Consider the following 20015-nt stretch of genomic DNA (forward strand, 5'->3'; position numbering starts at 1 on the left):
TGCAATTAAAATTTGTAGATAATCGCGAATCTATTTCTGTCGATTGCATTATTATTAGTCGATTCGCATCATCGCTTATAATAAAGGATCTCTTTCGGCGCACAGATAAGAGATGCGTGACGTTTCGAGGTTCCCAGAGAAATGATCAGCTCAGCTCGACTCGTAATATATGCTAACTGTGAATCATAGACATAAGAAATAACTGGACCGACTGTGTGTGTATGTGTAAACTTGTCTACAAGGAGTAGAAAACAAATGTTTAGAAAGGGGGAAGGAGGAGAAATGGACATCAAAAATATACATCATTTTATTGCTATGAAAAACGCGTGAGAAATTCTGTAATTAATGCATTAAAAATCTAGGACAAAATGAGCGAGAAGCATTCTTCATCTTTGCAAAATTGCTTAAATCATTCGGTGCAAAAAAACATATCGAGATACAGGAAAGCATTTGCGAAAAAACCAAGTCAAAAGTCAATGGCCGATTTATCTCGTTTGTCTCTTTTTTTTAAGAACATAATTCGTTTGCGTTATTGCCTTATCTTTGTAGTATTAAATTATAATAACGATTGTTTTTTTAAGGAAAAAATTTAATAGCAACAGTTGATTTTATTGATATCACAGGTTTAAGTTTTAGAAGAGAGAAAGAGATTCTCATCTTTATTATATTTAGAATAAAAATTCAATAATACATATGTATGGTATATAACATATATATACACACGTAAAATTTACACGTATACAAAAAATAACTTGACCGCTTGTAAAATGCCTATTTATAGACGCAAAATCGACGATATAATGAAATGCAAACTGATTGGCTACAGGATGTTATTGATGCGGCTTTTGATATATGTATGTGTACGCGTGTGTATATGTGTATGCGTCAAATAAACGCATATATTTTAAAATAATTAAATTCACATAAATAAAGTAATTATAACTTACATTTTCATATTAGTAAGAAATACATTTTATTAAAATGCTTACATTGTATTAATAAAACGTTTATATATTAATTACGTTCCCGTTGATTAAAAAAAACACTGATTTATAATCTAAATATTTTACATTCACTATTAAATTAAATATTGAATTTCGCTTTGACAATATATCTCATTTAATGTTCATGTTTATTACAAACATGCAAATTAAATCAGCTCAGTTATTTCTTATGTCCATGTGCTGCGAACCTTAATGAGACGCATGCGCTTGATAGTGTCGTGAGTAATTTCACGTCAGGATCGTGAATGAGATAGGAAGAGGAAGAGAGCATTCTAAGAAAAAAAAACTTCGTAAAAATCTTATCGAACACGTTAGATTTATCTTCATTTTTAACAGAAAGCAACTTCATTGATTGGATGGATATAAAAAAATGAGTTTCTTTTTACTTCATTATTGAGATAAAAATGAAATTTACGATAGAGAATTAATTGCTATTTTATGAATTAGCAATGGAAAGATTTTACACGCGTATGCGCTGTTCCTGAATGTGTATATCATTTTTGTTTTTCTACTTTTCAGCCATTGATTATATTAGTTCTAAACTATTCGTACAGCACTAGAAAAATGTTAATTTTGAATATTTCTTGAACTTCTATCAACTTTATTAAGTAACTATTTAGTCACTTAATTAACTCTGAGAACTGGTTTTAAAGCTTCCTATTTCTATTTTACTACGAGAATTAGGATTTTCGAAAATAAACCAAAAGTTTCTAATTTAAAGCTTCTTTGGGAATCGTTCTTCTTATTTCTTACACCGCGCATATTTTTGTCATTTATTACATTCTATTATTGCATGTAGCTCAGTTGTACGTATTAGATATAAAACAGTAAGTTTGAAAGGACAATGTTTCAGGAGTCAGGTTTGTAATATGTATAGCGAGGCACTATTTTGTAATCTCGTCTTTATTGCATAACTATGCGGTGTTGTAAACCGCGGTTTGCAGAATGCGTATGTGGCAACTAACATTCGAATCGTGTAGAATATTTAATAAATTATAAACTGACGAATTATACAAGTAAAACCTATTAGCCTTTTCGAGCTCAATGGGAGGATAATTCCCAGTCGAAAAAAGACTTCGATATACATATTCAGATATATTTCAATCGAGATCTATTAAGATGTGCTATGCACATCTGATATATATTATATAGTGTGCAAAAAGTAGAGAAAAGTGCAACATTATCTTATAATACTAGATTGACATGCTTATACTTCGTTATTCGTTGTATAAGAATCACAAGGGCGAGTGCAATTTTTTTCAGACAAATGCAAATGTTAAGAAATGCGTATTCTTTGAAATAGGATACTCTTACTAGTTTTGGCTAAATTTAAAAAGTACAATTATACTTTACTCAAAATTCACCCGACAATTAACGTACTAACACTGCATATAATTAATCATTAGTACATGTTCCATTGAAGTTGTCTCTTGCAAAATTTGTATAATTATCAAAACTATTTTTCCATAGTGTGAAAAAATGCATTTCTTATCAAGAGTAGATTCAATAAGCAATTCACTTTTGATCGTAATATAATAATAAGTTATCATCTTACGAATAATTTCTGTATAAAATTGAAAAATGATATTTATTTAATATATATTAAAAATGTATATATTGAATTTTTCAACAAAAGATAACAATAGCATTTAACAACGGGCAATGATCTGATTATAGCCAACCATTATACATATATCTTTATCCCTTACATATTATTTTTATGTTTGGCATTGGGATTTTATTGAATCTCTTAATTCAAAGTATTCAAGAATGTGCAATTTGAAACATATAATTAACACTTACTACGATTTTCCTTTACGAAATCGCTGTCGCGCTTGTGCTTTGCTATATTTTGGATGTTTTTCCTTCTCATTATTTTTTTCTACGTCGACATTTTCCAAATCTTCCTTTTCCTCAGGGAAGAGGTCGACGGGTGGTTCTAGCAATGATTTTCTTTGGCATTTTACAAAATAACGAAATCCTTTTGCGATGCCAAAACCAAGCATGGCTATAGACATCGTTAATAACGCCATCAATAAAGGATGCTGTAACAAAGTACAAAAGAATGTCATTATAATTATGACAAAACTAACTTAATCTCGATTATTTATGTGCAATAATAATTTAAAAATTTTAAATATGAATTAAAAAATACCGTTAGAGTGGGCTTGTTTGTAAAAACATAATCTGCAATCACAACTATAACTCCTAATATAATGCCAACACCAGCTCCAAGCCACGGAATCTGTTGATCAGCTGTAACATACAATATTTTATTATATTCTTATTTATTAATATTCTCTATTATGTTGTAAGTCTTTACAATTCCAAAATAATTTTGCATTGCATACCTCTTTTGTCTTTAATCAATGATCTAGACGCTCTGTTCATTGCTTCTAAAATCTTAGGCTCGTTTGGTTGCAAAGACAGGGCTTTGTTATAAGATTGAAGTGCCTCACTAAAACGGAATGTCCTTAGTTCAACCTCACCTTTTCTGAAATAACCCTGAAACAGTCAAATATATATTAATTTCAATGTGCTCTTCCTCCGCTTTTTTATTAACTCTTATTTATTGTTAAATCTGACTGCTTTAAGAATATACTTTAAACCAGTTAGGCTTTAATTGAATTACGTACTTTAGACCAGTCAGGTTTTAGTTGAATAGTCATCAATGCATCCTCCATAGAATAATGATATTGTCTCATCATTAGAAAAGCGAAGGATCTGTTACTGTAGAGAGAATAATTCTGCGGATCCAGTTTGATGGCATGCGTATAATGAAACATTGCCTCTTCGTATTTCTGTTCCTTGACACATGCATTTCCCTGCTGCTTAAGATTGTCCACCTAAATAATACAAAAGAAAAAAATATACATATTCTGCAAATCTACAATATTTAGAGGTTAGTATTAGATTTCTCTCTTTTCACGCAATGTAATTAACCCGGAGAACGTTACATAAAGGCGCACGATTTCTCGTGCGGAATGTTATCTATTTATTAATGTAACATTAAGATGATTGCAAAAATTTATTGATATAATTGATATAAACTCACCTCCGTTTCTCGCGCATTCATCGTTCCTGCTTTCCGCGGTTCTGTTTAAGAAATAAAAAAGAACTCTCACGGAGAATTAAAGATAAATTCTTTGAATCATTGTTGGGGGATATTTTCTTCAATTAAGCATAATCAACGAGGAGCAGACGAAGACCTGTCACTCATATCTACTGACCGGTAAGCAGAAGCTACCTGGTAGATAGTAGATGCAAGCGTGCGCGCGCGCGCGCGAGTAACGTGACATACATGTGTGTGTATTCTATATGCATGTGCATATTGTATGCGCACGCATTATTCTCGATTGCATTTTCTGCAATTATTTATTTATTGCCGTGTCATTGCATTCTAGGTATACTAGAATAAGCGCGCGTCATTCTTTGATTTTGTATTAAAAAGAATAATATTAAAACAAAATTTGTTTTAAACTCGATTAATATTTTTTAGCAGAAATCAAGTTAATTAAAGTATTAATTTGCCAACTAAGTTTTAAAATAATAATATATTAAAAGAATTAAAATGTTATAATACTTTAAATTCAAATATCTTTTGACAGAAATCAGCTGATAACTATAAAAAAATATTAATTTTAAGTGTTATATAACATATTATTATTATTTTAAAATTTAATTAGCAAATGCACGTTTTAATCAGCTGATTTCTGCTAAAAAATATTAATCGAGTTTAAACAAATTTTTATATAATTTTTTGTGTAAGAGGAGAAAATGCAGGTAACAAGATAGTTATAAAAGCAACGTTTTTCGTTCATGATTTTAATGTTCGAAATTCATTTCATACAAATTAAGTGGGGAGAGTTATAATACAAACTTAAGATATATACATCAATATTTCGTGAAACTGTTCACACAGCTATGCAAATTATATCCATTAAATCCGCTGGATTTCTCATCATCCTCATATCATTAAACCATCTTATTACTTCTTATCATTTTTTTATATGATTTTTTTCTGCCCTTTTTTGTGAGTTTATCTCGCGTACACTATGCAACAAAACTTGGCAAGTTGTTCGAATAAATATAGTATTTTTTTTATTTTAATTATCCGCGGCGTCATATGAAACGCCTAATATTTACGTTTCGAAACGGAGTGCTCCCTCGAATTGGAGAATCGGCATGCGAGTTCATTTCGCAATATAATTCTTCGTGATATAGCCAGCCTCGTTTCTTTTTTTTTGTTTGGAAGCCACAAAAATCTGGCGAGAAACATCTCTTTCAGACGTTCGACAAGATACGCCACGATTTGTGCTACGAACGAGTTCTACGCGAGCAAGTCGATGTAATTCTTTCGATGCATATTTATTCATCTCTCGCATCTTTATAGGGGGCAACCGATTGCCCTTTTATTCGCGAATTATTAGTCATGATGGATTAGAAATCGAACGATTAGAGACGATCAAAATAAAAATAGAATCAAGATTATCTCTACAGCGTTCTCCAAAACTTTCGTTCGAAAACATCCTATATATTACACATTTTGATTTTTGCGAAAAAAATGGACAGAAATCATTGAGAGATTTTTATGGAGAACAGACGAGTTACTCTTTTTCACTTTGCTCGCGAGAGAAATTCGACGCAACTTATGTTGCACGTATGGGACGGAAGTCACCGGATGTATGGTTTATTATTTTCGACTCGTTCCCGAGAGAACCTCATTAATTTTTCCACACCAAATGAATCAGAGAATTTATTTCAAACATTTAAATTCATCAATAATATAAAGTCAATTAAATGACCGAACGCAGAAAACGTGATACATGAGCGTTCGTTTCATTATTTTTCGTTGTCGGATTTTTTTGAGCTTTGAACCCGCACAATTTCGTGGCGAATCTCCCGTATAATATTTAGCATGGCGTTCGATCTACGGTTACAACAAAATTTCCGCGCGATAACAAAAGGCAATACGCACAATACAACAATTGAATAGAATTCGCTCGCTCTGTTCCTCTCTTTTTCTCTCCCGACATTCAATCAAATCAACGCAACCGGAAGATTAATAACGACGAAGGTTTAGCTCGCGTTGAAATTATGTACAAATTAAATTAAATTAGTACAACAACAGAGAGAAACGCGCCGATTCTCCGCTTCAATCGCGGTCCCAATTTATGTACATATCTGTTTGCGGATGCAAAAATCGTGTTATCGGTATCTCGATATCACGCGTGATTGTTACACGCGAACCGCAAACAGACCAGTTCCGATCTGTCAACACGTATACAACAGAAAACGCATCGTTTCTTTTCTTACGCACTCACTGTCAACGCATTCAAACTCAACATCATTATTTTAATCATCAGCGTCATCGTCATTATCATCATCATCATCATACTGTATCGTCGATTGAATCGACTCGCCTTTCTTTCCTTTTTTTCTTTCTCTCTCTCTCTCTCTCTCTCTCTCTCTCGTTTACCCTTCTATCTTACCATATCATTATATCATTGTCATTCATTTTTTTGTTGCGTGGCTTTTTTCCCTCGCTTTTTCTCTCATGCACGATTCTCGAATAGAACAGAAGCACGAACATGGCCCGAATTCAGATATGTGGAGAGGCTCGTGTGGAACGTGATGAAATAACTTTTTTTTAGGATTTTTTTCGACAAGAGAAAAAAAGTTATAGAATAAAAAACTAACTAATAATTCGTAGAATGAAAAAATAACTTAAACGAGCAATCAAAGGGGATGCCTATATTGGAGGGCACTCTGTATTCTTCAGGTAGATTTTTTTTTTTTTTTTTTTGGCAACTCGGTACAGTTTGGATTTCGAGAATAGTTTAGCGTGAGAAATGGAGCACGAATTTCAACGTTTTCACGACAAAAGCGATAAAATAAATATCGAATGCGGAGACCGTCACGTGTGTGTATCGCGTGCGAGCAGATAAAGATTAAATCTTTGACGACCCGTTAAATATTTTACGTTCCAATGGTTTGGATCGACGCTGACATTTTGTTTTAAATTGCCCCTGTTTTTAACGGGTCGTAAAAAGATTGGCGATCCGTCGATTCAACGCTCGTTAGATGAAATTAAAAAAAAAGAAAAAAAAAAAACCAGTAGCTGATCAAATATTTGCCATGACAGACGATCAGTTTTTTTAATCGCGAAATTTTTCACCACGTATATAGAAATAAGTTAGAACGAATTAAAATTCATAGCTGCGCGATTCTAGGAGAGACGAGAATTACTTTCGGGGACGGAAATGCAAGGGATGGAATTGAGAAGCAAGTTCATAAGGGTCTCGCGTCTCGATACTAAGCCGACACTAAGTAAGTAAACTTATCTGCGGATCAATTTGGAGGACCGCCCGGGTACGATCGACCGTGTAAAGACAGGAATATCCCTAACAAGCGTCTTTATTAGGAGAGTCGCGCCCCGACAAAAATGACCTCGCGAGCGCGACGATTGCACATCCCGGTACAAAAGAATCGAAGACACGAACAGGAGAGGGTCGACCTTAGCAAGGCGGAAAAAGACGCGAGAAGGAGACTGGGAGACAGAGAGAAACGCGATCGAGAAAATTTATCAACCCTCTTTACACCTCCTCTATACCGTATAAATTATACCTAATATACATAATAATAATAATAATAATAATAATAATAATTAAACACACGCTAATTAAATAATTAGATTGCCGTTACACGGAATTAAGAGTATGCACACAGGATGGCCACAGCCCTCTTCTCTATAGCCTTACTTTAAATAAAACCTAATCACTCCCGAGTTATAATACAACACACGAAGAGTAAAATGGCAATGCGAACGAATTTTTTTCCCTTCACTCGACGAGAGGTCGACGAAGTGTAATCGGAGAGGGGTAGAAAGGAAGAAAAAAATAGATCTGTTTTCCCTACGAATTGATCCGCGCTTTTTGTTTGCGAAAAAAAAAAAACACGTTCCACGCGAGCGAAACCCCGAAAACGAGCCCCGATACAAAAATCTTTCCTATCTCTCGCTAACAATATAATTCCTCTTTTATCCGCATTTTTTTCCGCTTTGTATACTTTAATTAGTGAATATAATATATATGTATAGGTAATATAATTGCAAATACAACTATGTAATGAATATACGAGCCTTTGTCAGGGGGAGCAATGCAGTCGTCGTCAATAAAAGTCACGGGGGTAGTACATTTGTATACCTATACACATGCAATCTTGAGTCGCCCGGTCGTCATCGAAATCATCATCATTAACATCGTCATCTCACACTCTCACACTCTCTCTCACTCTTCTTTTCTCTCTTGCTTTCGCGTCGCAACGCAAGAAAAACTTAAACGAAAACGCACGTACGTGTGTGTCTCTCTTTGTGTATATATATATATTTATCTATCATATATATACGTATATATAAGTTTATTTTCTCGTCTTTCCACCTGCTTCTCCTCTCGCGTGATCGGTGCTGAAAACTTAAAGACTATTCTTTTCGCGCTCCTTAAGTCACAATTATCAGTCATCCGAGCGCGCTTCTTAAAAGAGAGCTCTTTCTCTCTCTCTCGTTTTTTTTTTAAATTATTTTCTTAAGCACTTATAAAATATCTCTTCGCTCCTTCAATCGAGCACGCGGCGACCGATCTCTCTTTATTTCTCTTCCACTCGACGTCGAATTGGCAAGTTTGCGTATCGACTAATCAGTTTCTTTTTTTTTTTTTTTATCTAAATAGAGAGGAGAGAGAAAATAAATTATCGGGTGAATTTTTTTATTTAAGGCTCTCGTGAAATTTCGCTTTAAATTCACCGTCAATTAAATTAAAAATTAAATATTATAAATCGCAATAATTAAATTATAGATACTTTAAGTGATTAATGGGCCTTAATTAACGAGATCGGCCTCCAGCGGCTCGCGGACTAATCATTTATTCTCTGATATGGGCGTTATTTAATGACGGGAAAACGCGCGAGCGTTCGATACATATATTAATTATGCATCCATCGATCGTCATCGATATGTGGGTATCGAACGATCGCGTTTGCCCAGCTCGTCGCATCTCTCTTTTCGTTCTCTTCTTCGTTCTCTCCTTATCCTCGCTTCCTCGCGATTCGTTTTAATCTCTAAGGCGCTTTTTTCTTTTAAGTTACATATAGCGAATCTCTATATCGGCCGGCCACAATGGACCAATGTTTTCTATCCTTTCTCTGTATCTGTCTAACGTCTCGCGTCAACCCTTTATCTACGGATAATTCCCTTTATCTGGGTCCATTGAACGCGCATCTGTCATCTCCCGCATAATCCAACAAAAAGGAGAGAATATGATATCTCTCGTAACTTCGCGAGATGTTTAATATATACAAAGTTATATAAAATATCGTAAAAAGTTGCTTATTTTATTTTATTTTTTTTAATTAATCGTATATAATTCGAAGACACAGACGCGGATCCAAGTTGTGTACAGTAGACAGAGGGTTAACATCTTCTCTTTCGAAAGAAAAGAAAAAAAATCTCCTTAACGCGCGTGATCGTCTTGGCGATTTTAATATTATTACAAAGTTCCTAACAACACATCACAGTCAAAAAGTATATATCTATATAAGATGAAGTAAGAGGACGTTGATTATTCCGTTGTACACGTAAATAATTAATTACGGGGGAGGGAAGGGGGAAGAGAGGGGGCAACGAGTAAAAAACGATAAATATTTATAGGAGCGACGAAGAATAAATTTCGTTGTTCGTCCACCCCTTTGCAAGCTGTACCAAGTTACGACAGGTAAAACTTTCTCGAAACCTGACTGACTGACTGACTGACTGACTGACTGAATTATTGCGAAATTCAAAGAAGGTACAAGGTGATTGCAACTTTGTTGACCAGAACCTTTGCCTGCGCGATAAGGAGAAGGAAAAGAAGAAATGCGCGATGAATTTCTTTTATTAAGATAACGGAAGGTATTGGCTGCACTTTGCTCTCTCGATTTTCTTCATCCGAAGACGGTGCTTTTAAATTGTGTCAAAGGAGAGCGAATCTCCTCCTATTAGCCTATTAAATCGATTTTTTCCTATGTCGGACGATCTGATGGGCGAGACTCTGTCAGGACAATTTGCGAGGAATCGTGAAAGCAACAACTTCTTGCATTCCGCACGTGATATGCCTCTCGTAAAAACGAAGAATGGATATACTCATAAAATGATATGTCACGACTTTTCTGTCCGATCGAATCGCAGACTGATGATTTTAAGAGATATGCGAGACTCCACCTGTCAGACCGCTGTGACAAATGTCGATGAATTTTTTTCCGATCGAAATCTTACTGGGCGCAAAAAACGCGACAGCTTTCGCTACATCTTTCTGCGTTATCTCTACATTACCTTCTCTTCAGCTTCGCGATGCATCTTTATTCTGCGCGTAAAATATGCAACTTTCACTCCCGGCGAATTTGCTAAATATTATTTCAGCACCGATGCTCTTTCGGCGAAGGGAAGAGTGTTTGCTCCGATTTATGTGTTTCTCAAGAACGTTACGAGTTTTCCTTGTTGTTGAAGAGAAACGGGGGAAAACGATACGAAATGTCTGCGAAGAAATGTAAGACCTTTGGAGAAACCGCAAACAAATTTGATAGAGGAAGTCGTCGCGGAATTCATTTTTAAACAAGATCCCATTACGAAAAAGATCTCTGTCTTCCCGACGTTTGTATTTCCTGGGAAAGTTTGAAAGTAGACACTCTTGTCTTATACACTCGTAGATTCCGAGAAATTGCGAGTAGCTTGAATTTCGATTCAATTTGAGAAGAAATAGACAAAAGTATGAGAGAAAAGAGTAGAAAGAGAGAGGCAAGGGCTCAAAGTATTGTGTGTATATATATTATATATAATATATAAACCGTATATAACTTGTAATCTCTATCCTTTAATTCCACGCTATTATGCTCATTTTCGACTCGAGTATACCGGCTAATTTCGTCGTTATCGTTATTATCGAGGAAGAAACTCGCGAGTTCTCGTAGCCGAAACTTGTGTGTATTATATTTATGCCCCTTATCAATCGTTTTGCACATACTGATACCACTAGGAGATAATGCACGTAAGATTATACTATTTATGTGTAAATGTGTCTGTGTAATGTATACATACATATTATCTACAATAAATTCACGCTTCGCTAATATTGGCACTTGGACACTTTTCGTTTACCCAACAAGTCGAGAAAGAGGAGAAAGAAATAAAAATAAATGAAGGAAAAAGAAAGGCAGACAGACAGACAGACAGAGACGGAGTTTGATCATCATTTGGACCTTTTGAGCATGGATATGATCGCGTTCGTCGATCGTGGATGGGGCACCATTCGACGACACTTAGGATGGTTTCGAGGCAGTATATAAGACGTGTAGACCTTAACACGCATTTAGAAATAAGGACACTGTCTTTCGTGGTGCACCGTGCACTGAACTCGACTATCTGGACGTTGAACGAACACTTACTCGCAAATAAGTGGATAATACATCCGCGTTTTTTTAGAGCGAATATTCAGAAGAGGAACAATATTACATTTATCCAGCTGATCAGCTGATGCGAAGAGAATCTTTTCCAGCGGTATCTCGAACGGCATTCTTCTCTCTTTCTCTTCCTCGAGTCGTCGAGATCATTTTAAACCTGTGTAAGAGTTTTGATTCCCTTCCAAAAGGTCAGTTTGCGAGAGATATTTTTCGCATACATTTATGTACGTTCTCTCTTTCAACAAAACATATACGCTCACGATCTTACAACTGAATCCATTCTGCCAAACAATCAAGAATAATACAACGATATATCTTCCCTTTCTACTTAGAAAACAGCTATCCCTAAATAACGAGAAAAGTTTCCCTTTCTCGCGAAACATAACGTAATCACACACGATAATCAAGGAGCGAGTTAAAACGTAGGCGGTAAGAGCACTTAAAAATTCCTTGAAAAACAATAACTATATATCTGGACAACGCTCGAGTTTAAGGGAAGCGACGAGCGCGAAAGAGAAACCGGCCTGTTGCTTCGCTTAAGTTAACACGATCGATATTTTCGTATCTTCTATTATCTCTGAACATGGTTTCGGTTCAGTCTCTTTGGCACTTTTTATATACTCTTTCTCGGTTGAATTATTAAAACAATCGATTGGTCGGTCGACAGGGGGGCGGGGGAAGGGGACGAGAGTGATTAATCGAAGCGAGTGTTCTTGCCGAAACTCCGGTTAATTCGTAGTTAACAAAGAATATCGCCTTTCGAGTTTCCCACAACATGATCGCAGCGATATTATTTACAAATTGTACAATTTACAAAGGACTGGTATATGTGGTAACTACAGACGTTGAATGAAAAACGCTCGATTCTCGGTGAGCCTTTATCGAAGCATCGTGTACCAACTCGAATCTGTATATGGCACAGTGTAAAAAAACCGCTAAGCAAGCAGAAAATGTTAGTTTTCACGTCGCTACTCGATAAAATGAGAATTGGAAAGAAATGCAGAAATTGATATATTATATATTTTTCTATTAATTGTATCTTTTTAATCCAAGATGTGTGCAAGGAAAATAAGAATATATATTATTTATCATTATACAAAAACGATAGTTTAAATATATATTGACACCGATTTCTTCATCTTCATTTAAGATTTATGAAAATTTAAATTATATTCCAATTTATATATCAATGCACACACATACTTCTATGCAGATTTAATATTCGCACGCATACATATAAATTTGTGCATATGAAAATATGTTTTATTACAGCGGTATTTATAACTGTGTCGTATATTCGATTAGAAGGAGGTTTTTTCGATGCGAAATTCTTTGACATTTCACCTTACATGTTTAATCGAAATATCGTTTATCATATATTACGTCCTCAAAAAAAAAATCGCATAGTTCGCATTTTAACTTATGGAAATTTTATATCTACAATGACTTTTGTAATGTTTTTGTGTATTGCACAATTACGAGAAAAATGATAGTTGTGTTTTTTATGATAAAAAATTCATTCTCGATAACATAACGGATTTAACATTTTTTAATTATATATGTAATATGTGCATATATTATAACACATATATATATATATATATATATATATATATATATATATATACACATACATATATATTAATCAATTATAAATAACTATTTGTTTAAAATCAAGAGAAATCGATGAACAACCCGCATTTATTTAATGTTCAAAATATCTAAAATTTACAAAATCGATTAACAGCATTCAATAATAATACAATTATGCATGTTTGCATTGTATATAAAAGAGAGAGGAAACACAAACATTCCAAACGTTTCTATTATTAGTAAACTGTTTAAATTTAATATTATGTGACAATCTTAAGAATATACTCAGAAGCGGTATATAAATCACATCACGAATGTGCAGAGAAAATTTCAGCGAGAAAGAGATATATTGAGACGATTAAATTCATCATCGTCATATTCGGTAGATCGTCTTCGTGTCTAAAACTTTACATAAGAATCTTATGTCTAGCAAAAATTTCAACTGCTCTCTCTCTATCTTTATACCCATGGCTCGATGGACGGCTTTGGGTAATTTTATTCAGTCGCCGAAAATATATATATTGAACAATAAAAGACTAAGATTGTCCGGAAGAAGCAATATTTCGCATCGAAGCAGAAGCTGATCGATTAATAATGAAATGTTTAATCTTTTTTTTTTAATCAGTTAAAAAAAGTGTTTCAAGACTAAGCTTTTGTCAGCAAATTTAAAATAACAAATACATTAATAAATATCGAAAAAATACATTTACTACATAAATTTTAGAATTCATTGTTTTATCATTGGATATATAAAATACATAAATATGTAACATAAAAATAAAATTAATTTTCTCAGTATTAATTCAAAATAATGTTCGAATGGAAATTGTTTAATAATAATTTTTAATATGACAGCTAATTAAAAAAGACAAAATTAAAAGAATTTTTAATCGTAAATTTAAGTTACAATTCACTAAAAACATTGGACAAATGATTGGAAATCTTGACGCGATGCACTCGATATATCCAGATGTCGTCTGTATTTTATCTCAATGATAATAACAATGATTGTGCAATATAGCAATAATGAAAAATAATATTAATTTAATTCAATATAATTAGTGTTAATTATAATTTAAAAAATTATTTTTTATGCGGATTATTTTACGAGCACTGTACACAACATACGATATTGTTCTTTACTGACGATTAATAATTACTATAAAAACTATATATATATATATATATATATATATATATATATATATATTTATATATATAATATCAATCCTTTTTTTAATTTCCTTTTTCTTTTTACGGAAAAACCATTGCGCCGAGCGCATCATTATTTATTCCTTTTATTTTAATTATTTTAATTAAAATTTGAAATTGTTAAAAGACTTATATTATAACATAAAGTGTATGTTATGTCCTTTTACAATTAAAGTCGCTGTTAAACCAAACTGATTTGGTTTCTAAAAGCTTCGTCAATTCATTGTAAATTATTGACAATCCCACAATAATATATAATTCCATTTGACTTACGATTGTTATTGCGCGGTCGGTCTTCTTCAATATTTTTTTTTTTTTTTTTTTTAGGCTGCTCATCGTCTCATTTCTTTTGTCAACCGACCATGTCTGCTATCATCAACGAAGGAAAAAAAAAGAACGAAGAAGTAATAAAGAATTTTATAATCACAAAGTACTACGGTCTCTCTCGTAGGTCTCTACATAGGAAGGTAACTCGCTTTTTTTTACACGCCCTTTCTCAGGTTGCGACGAGCAACGCACGAATCGCGCGCGAGAGATGCGTGCCAGCTCGTGGATAAAATGTATATGCGTGTATGTATATGTGTATATGTGTTGCGAGCCAGTTTTCTTTCCTCCTTTCAGCGGACAAAAAAGAAATCCGGACGTGGCACGCGGTAAGCCTTATTATCTCTTGGACCCTCTTCTCGCAATCATATCTTATGTTTTTTTTGTTTCTTTTCTTTTTATCTACGTACTCTCTTAAAGTGGACGACACACTTGGACGTGCGCGCGGTAAGTAACTTATTATAGAGTTTTACTACTTTTTTCTCTCTCGTTGCGCCTTTTCTCTTCGCTTATCAACAATGTCTTCCGTTAGTCGCCGCGGGACTAGCTACAAATTTCCATACATATATGTGTATATACGCACAATTCACATTTCGCTGGTCATCAGAATGCCCTTACTACTATTTTTTTTAATCCGGATGGATTTTTTCCTCTTTTGTCTAATTCTTGAACGTACTCGATTGTCGTCAGCCTTCATCAAACGATACCAAGAACTAGTATTGGTCGAAGTTTGTGCGCGAGCCTTGCCCGGTTTGCCGTGATGGCGGAAAAGCCAACAAATTGACAATCGTTGCGTACGATCGTCAATTCTCACGGAGTGGAAGGGAAGAGGGATCAGCAGGAAGAGTATCTCGTGTATCACGATATATAAATTTATCGATATTGCGAGATATTTGATGGATATCGTACAAGAGACCTTGCGATCTCGAGTCATTTGACTTTTCGGCGATAAAATTCAGGAACCATGTGGACCATGAAGAAGCATCAGCCTTGGAATTTGCCGAGAAAATGCAAATTCTGCGACAATGTTGACAGTAACGTACCGACAATCGAGAGGAGGAAGGCGGGGGATAAGAGGCGGTCTTTTCAGTTTGTGTCAGTAATGCCGACTATCGAGATCCTCCACGTTTACGCTTGCACTCGTGGTGCTAACTATACTGCTATCAACGTTGCTCGCGGCCGATATCGTCGTTTCATAGTCTATAATCAATTGTTTTATATGGCTTAGCTTTTCGTGCAGGTATTCGAATCGTTTCTTCAATTGCTGATACTCGCGGTTCTGCTTAGTCTCGTTATATTCGCGCACTATCTGTTTCGACGTTGCCTGAAAGAAAAGAAAAAAACCACCACCGTATTAGCATTCGATGTACATTCGTTTTTGTTCGAATAAAACGCGATTCTAATGATTAGAATTATACCTCTTGCTCGCTCACACTGCCCGATGCTTTGTGCTTCTCCAATTGATTTTGCAAATACCTGAAGCGCTCTGCGGTTTTGGTTATTTTAGAGTGCAATACGCGGTATTCATCATAGTTAGCATAAAACTCTTCTTTATAACGCCTTTTCTGTTTCGTGCTGCTTATTGTCGTATAGTACCTGAATAAATATAAAACAATGTAATGTCACGATATTTTACATCGAACAGTGTTAAATTTACTCGCAATAAATTGGATGGAACAAATGCTTGATTTTAATAAGGTTGTTTTCGCAGATTAATACAATCAATAACACAATAGATACACTTACGTGAGATAGTCGGGGTATTCCCCGGGGCTCCCCAGTCTCTCTAGCTCAGCATCAGTCGGCGGTGAAATCGTCATCTCGATAGAACTGGCATTATCATTGCAAATGTGAGCATTGCTGCTGGAGGCTTCGCTTCGAACGAGGGAGGTCGACAAGTTGCTCGCGTCGTTCACGACGCTACTCCTATTTCTGCACTCTCTTTCCCTATTTCTCTCTTCCCTCGCGTCACGACTTCGCTCGCTCCTATCACTCCTGTCCTTCCTATTGGTGCTTCCTACATCATTCGTGTTGCTTCCGGCATTTCCACCGATCGCCGCGACATTGCCGTCGCGTCCATGGCCGCCGCTCTGATGATGGCTATTCCTTTCACTGTCACTGGGCGATGACGTTAGGTATGATGGCCGACTGGAACTGCTCGGAACCGCGAGGGCGCCGCCGTAACCATTTCCAGCACCTCGCAGCACATCACTATTCGCTGTCCTTTCGGTTCGATAATCGGCGCGACTACGTTCACGTTGCTGCCTCGACTCACAACCGTCGAGTTGAGAGCCGCCGTTGCTACTATTAGTACTACCACCACCAGCACTATTGCTGCCACTACTACTATTACCGCCAACGGCACCGCTGACAGTTGCACTAACACCACTGTTGTTATTATTGTAACTGCTGCTATTAGATATCTTTTCACCAGCGGGGATGAAGGAGATAGGTTCGAGTCTCTTGTAGTGCGATATTCGTGGCTTCTTCGTTGGTAGTCCATCGTTGCCCTGGTAGTAGCCCGGTCTCTTATTGTTCAGCAGGCTGGGCGGAGGTGCTGTAATCGCCGGTGGCGAACCCGCGTGGATGGAATTGGGTGATTGACCACTGCCTGTAAGTAAAAATACGTAAAGGATGTATATATGGTTCGAAAAAGATAAATAAAATTTTAAGTAAATGGCGTGTTGATACACGTACCGCTGGAACCATCACTTGAGCCGGGTGGCGTTAGGTTCTGAGGTTTCCGCCTCCTCAGTATTGTTCTTTCCTGCTCGGTAAAAAAAGGCCAATCCTCCTGCACATCATTCCAGATCCACCTATGTAGGATATACGTGTTGTCGCGCATGTAAGACACTTGCTTCAGTATAGTCGTCATGATGGGTCGTTCTTTCTCCCTTAAGCCCTCTGTAATTTATTGGAATATTAATATCGTCGAAGTTATTTCGGAAAACTAAAGAATTCTGATTTTATCTTACCTTTCTTGATACGATCGTAAAGTTCGGGTTTCTTGTAATCCCTCAAAGCAAGGTAGTGGATAAGTCTTTCTCTGTTTTCAAAAAATTATAGAAAAATATATAAGATGCATTCTAATCTAAAGTAATGGAAAAAAATAATCAATCTTTAGTAAATTTCTTTCTTATTTAGAATTTCATTGAGTTTTATCTCATGTACTAATCTGACAACTGCAATCTTACTTCCGCGTCTTTTATCGGAGCGTGACTTATTACTTATACTCGTATCCTTGTATCATTTCGTCAATGCACTTACTTAAGTGGCCTGCGCATAATGTCGGAAATTTTTTTGTCCGGGTTGTGAGTTGCCGCTAGATGATTACTCTTACTACTACTCTTGCTAGCGGTCGCCGGCTTGTTGGTTGACGCTCTGGGTTGACTGCTGCCGGAAGTTGGAATGCTCGTCGTAGATTCCCGATGCTTTGCATACGATGACGGAAGTTGTATTGTCCTTCCGGGTATTTTCACTTTCACCTTGCGTCCGATGTCTGGACCATTCGCTTTTATCACCCTCGTACTGAAAAGCAACATAATTGTCATTGAGATGAATGCAAATTGAATTCGCATTAATCTATATTATTATTTTATCTAGGGCAATCTAATTATTTAAGTAATACAAAAAATTAAAGCCAGAAAATTCAATTTAAAAAAGAAAAAATTGTATATTTAAAGCTGTTGAACTGTTAAATTAATTTCTAACTTATTTGTTTATTAATTTGAAGGAAAAAATGATCAAATATACTTTATGTCATCGTGCTAGTTGCAGGAGTAGAGCACGTTTAAATAGAACACAATGATCTCTAACATTTCTTACGTATTTTTAACACCGGTCTTCTGTGCGATCCCATCGTGTATCCGTACAATTAATGCAATTTGCAGCTATATAGGGATCCGATCGATCGGTTATGCAATTTTCCACGTCGCGATAAAGGCACCGCGTTGGTTGGCGAGGAGAGGCGAAAAAAAAGTGTTCGAGTTCGTGACGAAATTGCACTTGTGAGGCGCTCTTAACCTTGGCCGTGATGTGACGACTAAACAAATTAGCCCCGTCGTCGATGCAGACCCGTCGAAGTACAAATATTACGCGCTAACATTTGCAAAACTCGATCCCGAAGAACGTTTTGTGTGTGTTCCCGTTTAAGAAAATTTGTAGAGACGACAAGCGCTTGTTTTCTGAACAGACAACTTTCTTTTGAATTAAAGTAATGCAAATAAAATACGTATGCGAAATCAATAGTACTAATTAAATTAAATTAAATCTATTATTTATTCTAACCGAAGAAGTGCAAATATATTTGTAAGCAAATGTAAAATATTTCGAAAGCAACTAAGATCTCTGGAATTTCGTTTAATTTAGGGTCAACAAACTGCATTGCGAGATACCGACGACGATGATATATTCGAGGTACCTGTCTGTTGAAAGCGCGCATCCACGTGCATGCAATTTTCCGCGAGTTTCCGCGACGACGACGTGTTCGCGGCTCGTAAATTCCTTGGTGAATCGCGCGAACATCCGTTAAGCGCGACCGTATCTACGGGCGAAAGTTTGTAAAAGTAAGGCCACGACGCCGAGCATTATTTACGGTTCCGCGAGGCTCGACGAACCGGAGAGTCGGAGAGACAGGAGAGGCACGCGCGGCTCTCGCGCTTCTTTTCTAAAAAAAAGAAAAAGAAAAAAAGGAAGAAGGATCTTTCTCCGGAAAAATCGAACGGCCGACGACGACCGTACGTCCTGCTACTCGTGGGAATATCCGTACCATTTGTTCTTGTTATTCTCCTCGGCGACCGCCATTCTGTGCCTGGTGGTCTCGTAAACGTCGTCGTTTGCCTGTATCCGCATTTTGCACGGTATGGCGCCGAGGCTCTCCAGACTTCTACGAAAGAGAAGAGAAAAAAATAAGAGAAATCATTTTTTTTAATTAATTACATTTTCCTTTAACACCGAGCAGACGGGTAAGACCACGCGAGACTAAAAATTATTATACACGTACGAGATTTCAAAATATTATATACATATCTAGTTTTTTGTCAAATATAGAAAAATTATTATCATTATCGTTCCATTTATTAATGCAAAACATATGTATGTAATACTACACGAAGAGGATTTTATAAAAGTTTCTCTGATTAATATTTACCACAATAAAAATATTAATATGTATATAGTAAATTTTATGTTATATCTTATTGTGGTAGGTATTAATATTTTTATTATCGTAAATATTAATCAGAGAAACTCTTATAAAATTTTTCCAATACCATATTATTCCACGATTACCATGATTTTCAGGGTAAATTCTAAGAGAAAATTCTCTCTGTGTATTTAACACTTATACGCATAGTATATCGGGTTAAGTTATTATTTGGAGAACGAATGAAAGCT

The 20015-nt window shown here is 35.6% G+C and overlaps 2 protein-coding genes and 1 long non-coding RNA gene across 3 annotated transcripts in view; 1 reads left to right on the top strand and 2 right to left on the bottom strand.

Annotated features, from left to right (window-relative positions):
• Positions 1-14913, top strand: part of LOC146724954 (uncharacterized) — a 17892-nt gene extending 2979 nt beyond the window's left edge. Inside the window, exon 3 of the long non-coding RNA XR_014925620.1 lies at positions 14625-14913. This is a non-coding gene — a long non-coding RNA (uncharacterized LOC146724954). The remainder of the gene's footprint in view (positions 1-14624) is intronic.
• On the bottom strand, positions 1890-4297 carry LOC146724955 (stress-induced-phosphoprotein 1-like). The gene is made up of 5 exons (XM_085486489.1): positions 4060-4297; positions 3641-3850; positions 3356-3509; positions 3160-3260; positions 1890-3049 (listed from the first exon to the last, which is right to left on the bottom strand). The coding sequence occupies exons 1-5, from the start codon at positions 4078-4080 to the stop codon at positions 2807-2809; spliced, it is 729 nt and encodes a 242-aa protein (XP_085342615.1). The 5' UTR covers positions 4081-4297; the 3' UTR covers positions 1890-2806.
• Positions 4814-20015, bottom strand: part of Su(Tpl) (Suppressor of Triplolethal) — an 84313-nt gene continuing 69111 nt past the window's right edge. Inside the window, exons 4-10 of the mRNA XM_085486552.1 lie at positions 19390-19506; positions 17889-18149; positions 17597-17667; positions 17319-17525; positions 16368-17232; positions 16040-16217; positions 4814-15945 (exon numbers count right to left, since the gene is read on the bottom strand). Of these exons, the coding sequence (XP_085342678.1) occupies positions 15718-15945; positions 16040-16217; positions 16368-17232; positions 17319-17525; positions 17597-17667; positions 17889-18149; positions 19390-19506 (1927 nt within the window). The 3' untranslated portion in view covers positions 4814-15717. The remainder of the gene's footprint in view (positions 15946-16039; positions 16218-16367; positions 17233-17318; positions 17526-17596; positions 17668-17888; positions 18150-19389; positions 19507-20015) is intronic.

The sequence above is a fragment of the Nylanderia fulva genome, unplaced genomic scaffold, assembly GCF_048542155.1.
Source record: "Nylanderia fulva isolate GAGA-0341 unplaced genomic scaffold, ASM4854215v1 Scaffold11, whole genome shotgun sequence".
NCBI classification, from domain to species: domain Eukaryota; kingdom Metazoa; phylum Arthropoda; class Insecta; order Hymenoptera; family Formicidae; genus Nylanderia; species Nylanderia fulva.

Coding starts and splice junctions, on each gene's coding strand:
- LOC146724955 (XM_085486489.1), bottom strand. CDS start 4,080: ATGAATGCGCGAGAAACGGAG. Junction 3,851..4,059: donor TGAATGCGCGAGAAACGGAG/GTGAGTTTATAT, acceptor TGTATTATTTAG/GTGGACAATCTTAAGCAGCA. Junction 3,510..3,640: donor TAAAACCTGACTGGTCTAAA/GTACGTAATTCA, acceptor TGACTGTTTCAG/GGTTATTTCAGAAAAGGTGA.